Source organism: Nelumbo nucifera, chromosome 3 (genome assembly GCF_055504915.1).
Source record: "Nelumbo nucifera cultivar China Antique chromosome 3, China Antique-T2T, whole genome shotgun sequence".
Classification (NCBI taxonomy): domain Eukaryota; kingdom Viridiplantae; phylum Streptophyta; class Magnoliopsida; order Proteales; family Nelumbonaceae; genus Nelumbo; species Nelumbo nucifera.
The window spans coordinates 41,944,953-41,959,068 of record NC_142651.1 but is presented as its reverse complement, the minus strand read 5'-3'; the positions used below and the strand labels follow the sequence as shown (position 1 = coordinate 41,959,068).

Below are 14,116 nucleotides of genomic sequence, written 5' to 3'. Positions count from 1 at the left end.
ACTTAATTGTATGCACTTTGAAAGTCCTAATCAGCTGGCAGTCATTGTTTACAGTTTGGATTCTGTACAATTTCTCCAAAGCTGCACAATGACAGCTGACCTACTTCAATATTTAGACCTCCATGCAATAAGACCAGATTCTTATCCTTTTCCTTTTGGAATTTTGTGTTTTTGGTTTTCATTCATTGTATTGTGCTTGTAAAGCGATGATGAGAGGATTCCTGCTCTGTTAACTCACTAGGGCCAGGTTGTTATGATTAATAAGTACCTACTGCTAGTTCTAAAATCCTTCTGGAAGGTTATGATGACCCATAAAAAATAATGTGTTTGAAAAGAAAAGTAAAGGTTTGAATTGCTGATGCTAGATGCCTTTACTGTGTTATCAGAGGTCTCTTTTGAAGACAGATGAATGAATGCCACAAAAAGGCATTTTACAGTTTTCTTGTCCTTCAGATGCATGTGATATAACTTCAATTTTGATACTAAAAGATAAAAATTTTCAAACAAGCCAACATTATCTCTATGGGGCATCCTTTCAGAAAAAAAAAGAAGATACGCACACGTGTTGTACTTTAGAGTGATATTGTAGATAGCATGCTTTTGGATGGTTGGTCCTGCTCCTCTGCATGTGATCTCCACGTGCAAATAACATATCAACATTGGCAATCCTAATGTGGTTCTCCTTTTGACTGATTATCTGGTTTAAGGATCTAAATGGCTTACTCTAGCTAGCCAATCTGGACCAGTGAACATGCAGGTCACATGTAATGTGGGGTATTGCCCACAATGCTTGTCTCAAATATCTAGGGTCTTGGGAGGGGTGGACTAGATATGTACTTAAGCTACAAAAAAGCCTTTTGTAAAAATGATACCATCAGCAAGAGTTCTAAAAATGATAATCAAATAAAAAAGGTAATGGTCAAGAAGATCATTGCCTTTTTGTAGTCTACCATGATACCATCAGCAAGAGTTATAAAAATAATTAAATAAAAAATATAATATTTGAGAAGTTCCCATTGACCAGGTGTAGGATCTTTTGATCATTAGATTGCTTTGATTCTATATGTGGCTATTCAATCAAACAGCCTTCGATATAAAAGGCAGAGCTCTATCTGGTACTAAATCCAGGATCAGACCCTTGCACTTTTTTGCAGGGATTATGGAGGGGTAGTTGAATGCATGTCTTTCTAAAGCATGTTTTTCCACTCTAAAAACATAAGCAGTAGGAAAGACATAAAGCTGGGATTTTACAATACATCCATTTATTTTTGATGTTTAATCACCATAAAAAAAACATTACGACTGCTATAGATTTATTTGAGCATATATCATGCTGTTTTAAGCATGTGTCATCTTGTCATCTATTACCTGTGTTTTAAAATGTTCCCTAGTTTAGAATGCTCTGGCCTCCTATTTAGTTGATAAAACAACTACTGTTTCCTTTTAAAAGATCTTTCCTGGTGTTGCAGCATTGATGTTGTCTCCTCAGCCTTTGAAGGACAATCTGCTGTGAATAGGCAGAGGATGGTTTACAAAGCAATATGGGAAGAGCTACAGAGCACTGTACATGCAGTTGACCAGATGACCACAAGAACCCCTACTGAAGCATCTGAGGATTGATATAACATATCCTAGAAGGAACAGTTAATGCAAATTTTATTTTAGCTTTCTTTGAGGAAGTTAAACTTGTTTTTCACTGAAGTTACTATTAATTTCTCCCAGTTTATTCAATTCTCTGAAGGGTTGCCACCAACACATCATATGGTCTTAAGATGTAGACTCAAAGTCATCATTGGCTTGGGTTGCTTTATGGTGATGGAATATTGTTCACCAAACCTGATCATTGATGGAACTTCCTCCACTTGAACGGGCCCTTCTACCTTTCCCAGTTGTGTTTTTATCCTTTTGTCCAGCATATCTTTATTATGAGCCTACTATCCTTTCAACATCAAGAAAACCAAACATCCAGCTGGTATTCCATCCAAATGGATACTCTACACGTCCAGGTTGACAAGTCAAATAAGCAAATGGAATTCGATTTATCTTGCAAAACTCAAATCTTGTTCCTTTGGGCCACACTAAGTATTGAGTTGTGCCTTATCAGCTTTCATGCGAACCCTATGCCATAGGTAAGTGCCACTATAGAAAAATTCATACTTTATTCTTATCTCAGCTTCAAGGTATGAAGTTCTCTCATACTGTTCTCGAGTCAGTGTCAGTTTGTCATACTTGGATCTGGCATCGAGTTTACTCATAATGACTAGTCACATCTTACAGACATACTTATTGTAGGCCCCTGTAGAGACTCTGAATTAGGAATATGATGGGAGCTTCATTCTTTTTCTGTTCATTTGTTTGGCACAGGATGATTAACCAACTTTCTTAATGATCATTGAACATGATTGCAGCTAGCACATGGGTCTTGCTACGTGAGGCTGATGATTCTTTTCTCGTCCTTTTTACCCTTGCTTATTGGAGCCATTTCACACTTGGTAAACCATTCTAGCAAAGTCAGATAAGTCAGATATGCAAATCTAGGTTGTAGCGATGGATATCTTGTTTCAAGCTTTTAACATCCACATGGTGCCACCGCCATTGGGTGGTCGACCACCATTTCCCCTCCCAGTGCTAAGACAATTGATAAGGCAAAATCCTGGATTTGCATAACTTGCGCTCTTAATCAGTTGATTTATCTTCATAAATTGAAAAGAAAGTCGAAGAAAAACTGCTTGTAGTGAATCCATCATTTGGGCCCTAACTGATCTATTCGATTTTTTCTGGCCAAGAAGATTTCATGTTTTGATAACAGTGAAGGGGAAAAGCAAATGAGAACCTTGGAATTACAAGTTGAAACAAAACAGAGTTGTGTGGTGTTCAGATCTATCTAGGAGCTTCCATAATGGGTTATATATGGATAAGATGATCTAAAAGGGTGGAGATGGAGAGGGGATCCTGATTGAGTGGTAGATTTCTAATATCTGTGTTACTTCCATGGGTCCCTAAATTACATCACTAGAACTGACTTGAACTCCTTGTTTTTAGTTTGTTTAGTACTCTCTCTTCACGTGGTTCAACAGCCTTTTCAAAATATCCCCTCAACTTTTTTCAGGTCATAATTGCACTTTTTTCTTCACAGATTATAAAGAAGGTGGGTGATAAGCCTCTTGTAATCTGAAAACTAGGGTATGGATGGGTGGTTCTTCCTCTTCATTTCTTTTGTGAGTGGGGGCACCACTGCGGCATTACCCCACATTGACTGTGTTAAGATCTCCCATGATCCGAAGGTTACATGTTTCTAATGATCCGGCAACTTTATTAATGGAATGCAAGCTTTTGGAATTGTATATTCAATTATATTGAACTTCATGGGCCGTCCGTCATTGGTTGGATATGCTAAGAGCTATGAATTGGGCCTACTTTGCGTGGACCCATTTCATGGGCAATATGCAAGGACCATATCTTGGTCTCCTACTTTTCAATGGAAGAGGGTGGAACAACATCCATTGTAAGGTGTTTTTGGATGAACAGCGGGAGTGGAACTGAACGCTGCTCCTCTCTTTCATAGTTCTATTTCATATGGTTCCTCCTAAGTGGTTCAAATCTGCCAAAGTGCAGAATTGAAGGCTTAAAATGTGCCAGTTCCTGAGTTCTGTGCTGATTATATGGAAGAGAAACCAAAAGAGTGAAAAAAAAAGATTGGAATCTGGAAGCCCGCAGAATTGACCCCTTCAGTTCTTCCCCCTATTTCTATTTCTATCCTGATCCATCACAGTGACATTAAGGGTCTAGTTTATTGTTCTGTCAGAGGATTTAGACAAAAACCAACCAAGTTCAATGTTCTTGACCCACAAGTTATCATACTTTTGGGACGCCCGAAAGTGATTATGCCGTACTTAGAAGAATTTCTAGTTAATAGTAAGTGGTTGAACGATCTGATCAAGATGGTCTTTCATCAAAGATGTCCTACCAGGGGAGGGGGTACCCAAAATGGATGGCTAAGATCAGCAACCATATATCTGTATTAATTTTCAGTTAAAGAAGCAATACCATTAGACTATCATAACTGAAAAGGTGATTCGATGGTTGATACATGTGATTGAATTCATGACCGGAAAGAAGTGACTCAACTAAAGAGATTACCCATAAATCACATGGTAAGAAATTGAAGGATTTGTAAGTCAATACTTTTTAGGTTGGATGTGGCTTAAAGAGTCCTCTTTTCTATGATTTCATTGAGACTTTTAGGTTATAAAGACCTCCTTACTACATGGCAATCTTATAATTGCGTATAACCATCAAGAAATCAGATGGTTATATGATAGAAATGAAATGAAATCAATGGAATGTAGTGGTTAGGTGGAGGAGAGATGATCCTGTCCTTTTGGAGGCAATCTTATAATTCGCCTGTCAATAAAACATGTTCTAACCCTCTACCAACATAATCCCACACCGCACATCTCATACATGGTGAGTCCCACTTCTATGGTGGTCTCGGTATCATAGTGAGATGTGTGGTGTTGGATCAAGTTGGTAGAGGGCAAGGTTCAAAGTATCGTTACATATCAGCCTATACATATCGTTCTGGGACCCTTCCGATGCGCCCCTATAGTGGGTGTATCAGGGGTCTGACCGGTTCAGGGGATGGAGGGGTCCTAGACCGGTTCCCCTGAACCAGTTTTAAAAAAAATATATAAAAAAGGTAAAAAAACGAGTATCGAAATGCCCGATACACCCCTACAGCATATTGGACGTATAGATATTTTGAACCTTGGTAGAGGGTTAAAACATATTTTGTTGGCAGAAAATCTCAACTCATATTGAGAGAGAGAGATGAAAGCCATAAACAGCATTCAGACCATAAGATGATGTCATTGCAAGTAATTTCTATCTTACAGAATGCAACTTGTAGTGTCCCCCCCGCCTCCATTTAGCCAACCCCACACATCATCTTCCTTCTTTGCAAAAGGGAAAATTATAAAAAAAAGGAGACATCTTTTGATAACGATGGATGACGGGAGGGAGTCTGCTAGAGTTGGGATCTACTGAGTACTGACCACAAAACTTTAGACACTTCCTGTGCACAAGATATCATAGTCGTACATTGCAAATATTTCCCCATGATGTGAAACATAGTACAAGAGATGTTCTTGATGTGTGGCTCTAGGGTGTTGTGTACAGCGTCTTATGATCAGCAGATCTAGACCATAGATCAAGGCTGAATGACCAAAGAATCTTCCACGTGTCAAATTGTTTTGGGTCCAAGAGGCCCTACATAGTCCTTTTATGGGACAAAAACAAATTTGAGCCCCGAAATGCCTGCCATATGAACAGAATAAACCCCTCATTTGAACAAGTTCAACCTTTAAATATTAAAAAATTGCAATGACCAATATTACTTGCGGAGAATACTAATAAAAATAGGCATATGGGGCTGATGTGGACTGGGAAATTGAATTGGTGGCCAATCTGACTAAAAAACCCTTTTAACAAGATTTTATAATTGGCTTGGTTAAGGTTCATCCTTACATGCCTTAATCTATGTGCCATGGGGATGGATGATGGTTTGTGATCATTTATATAGAATACCATCTACAACATCTATTAGGAAAGGTGATCTATTACAAGTTGAAGGGGTCAGAAGAATTAAGGGCACGCCGAAAGGAACTTGGATGGAAGTCGTAATAAATAATTTAAGCACCCTTGACAATGGATATAAAATTGAATAGAACAGTGTGGCGAAAACAAGATTTCTATAACTGACCCATATATAGTTGGGACAAGGCTTAGATGCTAGTGATGCAAATGGGTGCTGTGGCAAAATGGCGATGCTTGCCAAGTGTGAAAAAATCTTGGGTTGCCAATGCTTCTTCTAGCATTACATGTCACATTTAACAGAGGGTTAGGACCAAGGGAAGAATTTGGATTCCTGTACTTAGGCTGTATTTGGTTAAAGAACAAATTTATTTGCACCGATGCAAAACTATGGTGGTGCAAATGATTTGTATGCAAATTTTGATTTATTTTTGTTTCAAAATTTACCTTACTTTATTTGGTTGCAGTACAAATAAAATAATTAAAATAAGACCCAAAGCAGAATAAAGTAAAATCTAAAACAAAATTAAACCAAAATTTGCATTTATTTCATTTGCACTCCCATACATTTGTATTAGTGCAAATATAATTGCATTACAACCAAACACAGCATAAAACATGGAAAATAAGAGCAAATTTACTGTACATTTGGAGGAGCAAACAGGCCTCTCTACCTATGGATGGGTACTACTCAGCAAAAAATCAGCAGATATATAGATGTCGAAAACCAAGAAATCATCCGACCAATCAAGCTGAATTTTTTTGTGCAAGCACTCTTTTTAAGTAGGACTTGAGTAGGACCCATCCATAGGTGAATCCTCATCCTCTTTATGTAGAGAGAGAGAGAGAGGCCCACTTATTAGAAGATGTCCTAGCCATGTTACATTATTCCCTTTACTACAATTTTGGCACTTAAGTCTAGCTAAAGAAATTATTATTATTATTATTATTATTATTATTATTATTATTATTATTATTATTAATTCTACATTGTGTAGTGAGATCCCACCAATATCATGACCAATCATACCTTTCCACAAAGTAAGCCAAATTGGATTAGGGGAAGTGATTTGGGCGCAACACAACTTTGATAAGGGGTCACACCCTACAGCCTGAATCTTCTGACAGGCTCCAGCGTAAAGCGTGTTAATAGATTGAGAGCAAGCATTTCAGCCGCACATCAAGAACATCTCTATACTTGTATGTTGCCGTTCAAGGGAAATGTTCCCAGTGCAGTGCATGGATGGATTGCCTGTTCTCACTTCTCACACCCCTTCTCACCATAAGGCTTTGAGCCTTCAGCCTTTGAAGGCAAAATCAATGGTGTCCTTTGTCAATTCACGGATGTGCCCTGTTTATAAAAAATGGAATGTGCCCAAATCACTTTTTATTTATATTGAGCCAAGAATAAAGGGGTGTGTTGGGTTGTACCGTGACCCCAATCTTAATGACCCCTTCACGTCCTACCGTCATGCACGATGTCATCTGTTTAAACAGAACGCTCAATTTAAGAGAACAGAGGAGAAATAATTTTAAATAAACGGATAATTAAGACGTGCAATAATTGAGTTTATGAGTTCAATTAAAAGAAAATATTAAGATAATATCTCATTCATTCATTTGCATGCAAATTAATACATTTAGAACGTTTCCTTCAAAAGTTGGCAATTGGGTCTTGGTTCAAACACAGAGAAGAGAAGATTTGTCGTCAAATTAAAGGCCAAATAGTAAAAATTAATCTTCAAGGTTAGAAACTTCAACTTATTTCTCAAAATCTTCTGTTGCTAAACAAAAGTGAAAGTAACAGAGAAAATACAGTAATGATCTGCTATAGACTGCTATCCAGGCATCTGCCATGAAAATATATGAGAAACAATTAATTCGTACGTACACATACAGTATTTTTGTATTCACCAACTAAAATGTATCCGATGAAGAGATAGCCTGGAATTTGAGTCTCAGCTATGGTGTTCATTGTTATGAAAAGGTGGCCTTGTGACCATGGGAGAAGAGTCATTTGATGGATCACCATCGCCATTGATAACTCGGTTGTGTCGCTTCGACGGGCCGGATGGTGGGACTGGGGTGCCTTTGGGGAAGAAACTGAATGCTTTGAGGCTGCCAATCCTGTTGTCAAGGCTTGCTGCTGTGGCTTGAACTTGATTGTTGTTTTTGTTGTTGAGGCCGTTGCTGCTGGGAACAGCGGAGCGGGGAGTCCTGTATATGGCTCCATTGCTTGTGGTGGGGAGGAGGAGTATGAGCAGGATAAGAGAGATGAAGAATAGGAGGGGTTTAGAAGCCATGAGAGACTGATCACTACTGATTCAGGGAGGGATGTTGGATTCAGGGTTCTGGGTTTTGTTTCTCTGCTGCTGCTGCTTCTGCTTGGTGTTCTCTTCTCTTAAATTGTTGTTGGGCTTGTATTGTGGATAGGAAGTCAATAGGAGAAATTGAACCTTTTCTGCTCAATGTTGTAGAAGAGGAGGTAGAGAAGGCAAGTTAAGGTGAGTTTTCTTTAGTCTCACGCTAATGGGTGGTAGGCTATTTCAAATAAATGCAGAGTAACGTATGAGAGAGAGAGAGAGAGAGAGAGAGAGAGAGAGAGATTTAAGAGGAGGGAAGGGGATTCCTTATAGTTCTAGTATATATGGGAACTGGCGATAAGAGAAATGAATGGATAGGGGGAGGTTTTCTACAAAGTGCAGAGTTGCAGGCAACAGGGGAGGGAGGGAGAGAGAGAGAGAGAGAGAGAGCAAATGACAGCGGCAGGAGATTCTCATTTATACGTTTCCTTACCTTGGATTAGACAAGAGATTCTGAGCTTTGCATGGAATTGACTAGAATGAATCATGGGCGTTGCCTCATGATTACCCAATCACTTAAAACACCCGTAATATAGTCTTCAATTCTGTTACAAGCCTACTTAAATCTCTTCTCACCTTAACAATTAAGCTTCTGAAAAGCAAGTTATTAGTTGAAAACCCCGTATTTTTACCTAACAAATCTCTCTTCTTTTCCAGCTTTTTCCTGATTTTTTTAAGGGCTGCTTGGAGTGTCATGAAAGTAAACTTGCTTGTTTTGGAAAAACACACTTCAACGGTTAGACTTGCCAACACCTATGGGGGTCCATGGGCCTATCAAATCATCTGGGAAGTGATATGGGTCAGTCAAATTGATATGGGTCTAGTGTCTTTTTGGAGATGCCAGCTGACATGTTGTGCTTTGGCAGCTCACAGCAACTACATTCTTTTTTTTCTTTAAAAAAAAACTTTTTTTAATATTGTGATAATCTACCACTGCTTAATTAATAATTTGGAATTTCTATAGCCTTCCAAATTTGCTTATTATTAGCTTGTCAAAATGGGAGTCCAATCAAGTTTGGGTACTTAGCTTGTGCAACTGAGATAATAGGACTGAAGTTATTCCTTGGAAAGAAAAACCCCAACATTTGTTTAGTGGCATTGACACTGTTTTGAGGTTTTTTAGAGATTGGTGTCACTTAGGAGACAGAAATGAGGACCATCCAAGCACAGTGATGGCCAGAATTTTATGAGGATTGAGCAAGTGGTACTCTCATCACTAACTAATAAGCATGTAGAGAAAAAGAGATTACAAACCTCAAGACTAGTCCAATTATCTATAGCCACAGTAGAGCAGAATAAGAGAAGAACTCAATTTTTAATTTAGTTAGAAGTATAGAGAGCATGGCATGGTTGGTTGGAAGGACTACAGTACTACATTGCACCAAAGTGGATGGACAACAGGGAGTTGCACCTAGAGAATCACCCAATAGTCAATAACTTGGGCTCTATTAGGGTAGGCTATATAAGGAATTTGTTGCTTATGGAGAGGCTGAGAGAAGAACAGGAAAGAAAGAATTTAGAAACTGGACAACTTGTGATTCAAACCCCATGTTAACTTGTTGACATTACATGTTTATCCTTTGCTCGCAGATGCAACAAGCTCAGTAATTTATGCCTAATCTACTAAATATATCCAAGCACACCGAGTCAACTAGGCTGAGTTTTAAATTCATTGCTCTCTCTGCCCTGTCTCTCTCTCTCTCTCTGCTTCTCCTAATCACCCACAAACATAAAGGCATGCACGAAATTAAGCACAATTATTGTTTTAAAACCCAAATGGGAGTTCCAGTAGAACAAGTACTTTAATCAGACCACAATGGAATAAAATTCAACTACTTTTTACTTCAGTTTAAGAATTTCTTTAGGATGGGAACTCAGATACTAGATTGAAATTCCAATTGGCACCAAAGCATCAATGTTGTTTTGGGCTCAAAAGGGTTTGAATGTTTGCATCTTCACAATCTATTTGTTGGAAAGAAAAAAAGAGTGCAGCATCATAATCCAGAAAATTCAACAATTAATGCTGTTCAGCTGTTGTTACCCCAAATGAGTTCTCCTTCATATATACTTAAGCAGATGTCAATGGAAGGTGCTAAGCTACCCATTTTCACCTGTTGGCCTCAAAATCTTACAACTCTCTTGTCCCCTTTTCCCCCAGAGACCAAAGATAGAAATGCAGGGAACCCATTTTATAAGAGAGCCTCTTCCTCTTGGAATTGGAACAGCTTCTTAGTTTCTTAATTAGGGCTACATGAATCTTCCTATCAGGTAGGTACCCATTGGGGAGCAAAGCTTTCCTGTGAAACAAATCCTTCTAGGAGACATGAAAAGAGAGAGAACATGGAAAAGTATGCAAGGAATCGTGTGGTGCAGTTGTGTGAACCTATTGCACGATAAGGGTACACTTATCACAATTCTATGAGCGTACATGTATTTAACCGAAAAAATTGCCTAATCGTGTCACTTGGGTCTTGGGCTTCTTTTCTACACCCACCTACCCTATTTCTCTGTCACCTAGCTTTTGTTCCCTCTATTGCACCAACAAGTACTAAACGCAAGGTTCCATCAATCATTGTGCATTAGAGAGAACAGATCAGAGTTGGTTTGGCCTTAAAGGAAATTGAATATGGAATTTCATCTAGTTTGTTGAAGATATAACAGGTTATGTTCTACTTGTTTTGGCTCTATCTATATATTAAGTCTCAATCTCTCCTTGTTTTGAGCAGGGGATGGTGAGACGAGCCAGATGTTACATCTGGAAGATTCTGAGTGGCTTAGACCTCTTCTTTACACAAGGCTCTGACTAGATCGAAAAGCAAATATCAGCTGTTTGTGAGATACAGGGTGTTACCTCCCATTGCATTAATTCAGCCAAGAGGATGGGATCAGAACTACAGTTAGGCATTCATTGATTCGGGCTTTGGAGGCAATTCACATGCAGCAGGGAATGGTGCTTGAGCTGTCAATGGGTCAGGTCTGGTCTGGGACTGGGTCGATCCCATTAATCTGGTTCTATTACCTGACCCAGAACTGAACCAATTATTAATCGAGATAATAGAGCCTGACCCAATTAGAACCGGTCCTGGCTGACTCAATTATTAATCGATGACACAAACCACTGATAACATCGGTTCTGGTTTTGTGGTTTGTTCCCAATTAAGAATCGGAATCATGATTGGTTATTGCTGTTCTCAACTGATTAAGACCCGTATCAATTATATAATTAATACTATATAAAGATCTCATGGTTTTCTTGAAAATTTTGTTATATTGTATGTTTAAAAGGGTAAGTTTCATTAACAGTAGTAGATATAAGATAATTTATTTTAAACAGTTTACTATTTTATTTTACAGTCATTTTTATTAAGATCATATTATAAAAAACGTAAGTTCTAAATTATTAGTATAAATGTCAAGTATAATTGCGTCTAATCGTCTCAATTAATAATTGGTTCAGTTCTAGGTCTATCTTATAAAACCCATTAAGAATCGATTCGATTCGGGGCTGGTCCACCCTGTCCCAAACCAGACGTCACACATTGACAGCTCTAAATCTAGTTCCAATCATAGCCTTGTTGGCAATAAGAGGAACCACTACTTCAGCATCCTCTGTTGATTGCATGGCACATTTTTGAACAAGTATGTATTTGCTTGGGGAATGTAATGTTGTACTAAATTGATGTTTTAATGTCCTTTCAAACATCAATCCTTTTGAGTTTTGGCACACCATACACTCGGTACATCTTCTAATTTGTCTCACCAATATTGTCAAGGCCCATACGAATACCAAACTATTGTCCACTGAACCCTCCACCGTGCCATATAGTGCAATTTGGGCGGACCAATGGCCCAGCCCGAAAACCCGGGCCTAATGTAGTGTAAAATCTCAAAATCGGATACGGGATACCCAACTTGCACCCCTAAGTAACCATGGTAACACCTTCATCACTAATTCTAAATTATACTAACCTCATCAATTTAATGAGCAAATATGCAAGCTCGATGTGTTAACTGCATTAGCATTGTTGTGTGGAGATAGATATATTGTGCTGTCGATGGATCGGGTTTGGTCTAAGTTTGGATCGACTGGTCCCAACCGGATAAGTAAATGTGCAGAACCAATTATATATGAACCAGACCCTTAGGATAAGGATCACACGGTCTGACAAAAAATTTCTAATTATAGTGACAGGTATACTATTAACCTGTAGTTTGACAGTAATTAAACCTACTTATTTGTTAATTACATATTTGCACATTATTGTAAATATATTATGAGAAATATAGATATTGTTACGATCAAAGAGAAAAATAGGTATTAGATTAGGGTTATTTTTATAATATATATATATATATACATATACATAATTATATATACAATCATGTATGATATATAGTTGGTTTAGGTCTTAATTGGTTTGAAATAACCAAAACTGTTGCTGCCAATGACGGGGCTGAGGGCAATAAGGTAAATTCGCTTCTTGTGGCTGAGGCCGATGTATCTAATTTGAGAATAAGAGAAAATGTCAGAGGGCACGGGTGTTATCCAAGGGATGGAGATTCTAACAGTCAAGTTAGTTAAGTGTATGAGAGGAGTCGGAAGAGGCCTAAGAAGAGAATTCAGACGAGACCACTCGAAAGCTAATAAGCAGGACAGCAGGAGTGAACAAGACGGCCTTACCTGGAGAGGGTGGGGCACCCCTATTTATACTTGACCTTGCCTTGGGAGCAGTTGGAGGTTATTATCAGTGAGCGGCTAAGATTGCATCCGGCCAATGCCATGTGACACCATCCCAAGCCTTGCCACATGCGCCATCTCAAAAACCAATCACAATCCAATTATCAATTAATTGAGACACATAATGCTAGATCCTATATAGCCTCGGTCGGTTTGATTCAGATCTACTGGGTCTGCCCAACCCATTGAAGGGGAATACAAGCAACCATGTATAGCAGAGGCAACCCTAGAACGAGGTTGTCAAGTTAGACCCAAGCATCCATCCATGGCCTTGACCAGCCTAACCAAGTAACTAATAAGGAAGTCTTACATGAGCATGAACAAGAAGTGAATACTTGTCTTGGTGATTTATTACATGGAAATTGGCCAAAGTTTCCCGCTTATACCTCACCTGTCGGTCATCCGTTCACCTCCTCACAGGAAAGGGTTGGACCGCCAGCTCAGATTATCAGGACCACCAGCAATAGGGTCTAGTCCAAGGGTGCTTCTGACAGGATTGCTGACTGTTGCACAACCTATGCTGAGGGTCTTGTCAAAACTGCTGCAGATATGGTTAAGGCGGCGTGCCTATCAAAATTTGGGTAATTTGAATTCAGTCCACCTCAGAATTCAGAATTCATAATGCAATTATACAGTTTGGGTCAATGTCAACAGAGGAAAGATTCTAATTCACGGGAGATGCTATTTATAAGAGGTGGGGATAAATACATTTAAGCTATGCTTATAAAGGTTTCTCTACGTTTTCCTTCCTTTCCCTACATTTTCCTTGAAACCAAATATGAATTCTAAGGTGGAATGTACCGTAAAAAGGCCTAAAAATATATATATCTATGGATGGTTTTGACATACCATCCCTTGAAGCCCCACGGTGTATGGTTTGATAAGCTAAGAGGTAATATGTCAGCTGGTCTACAACATTATGCTTATATTATTTTTGACGTTGTACAAGGAATGGAGGAGTTATATACAAATAAGTGGTCATCCTCATGTAATAGAGCTTGGCAATCATGTGAGCTGTGGCCAACCCAATGATCATTAAATCTAGAATATATATTATACAGAGGAAAGAGGCCAAAGGCCCTTTCGCAACAAGGCTCACATGGACCTCCTCTTCTTATTTCTCAAACATGTCATCATCTATTTTTTATTTTTTGACTATGACACCGAAAAGACATGATAGCAGTTAAATCAATCTATACTATTTTAAAAAGTACAAATAATTTCAATAATATTTTTAAAATTTTTTGATGATAAAATTTAACCCTTTATATTTAAGTTTATTGATAAAAAATGAGGGCAAATAGGGTAGTTGGTTACTGATATTAAATGAATTGAAAAGAGGTAATTTTAAGACATTCAATTATTTCTCATTAAATCCAAAATTTAAGGTATTTCTTGCATTCACCTTCACTGAATCATACGA

General features: G+C 38.4%; 1 protein-coding gene across 2 annotated transcripts in view; it reads left to right on the top strand.

The window, feature by feature from the left end:
* The window catches only part of LOC104603940 (BolA-like family protein), a 31,010-nt gene extending 28,271 nt beyond the window's left edge, over window positions 1–2,739 (top strand). The window contains exons 3-4 of one of the 2 annotated variants that reach the window (XM_088901720.1): window positions 1,470–1,643; window positions 2,409–2,739. In XM_088901720.1, the coding sequence (XP_088757846.1) occupies window positions 1,470–1,620 (151 nt within the window). In that variant the 3' untranslated portion in view covers window positions 1,621–1,643; window positions 2,409–2,739. Of the gene's footprint in view, window positions 1–1,469; window positions 1,732–2,408 lie in introns of those variants that run through there. The other variant, XM_010268119.3, reaches the window with a different exon arrangement.
* Window positions 2,740–14,116: the final 11,377 nt, after the last annotated feature.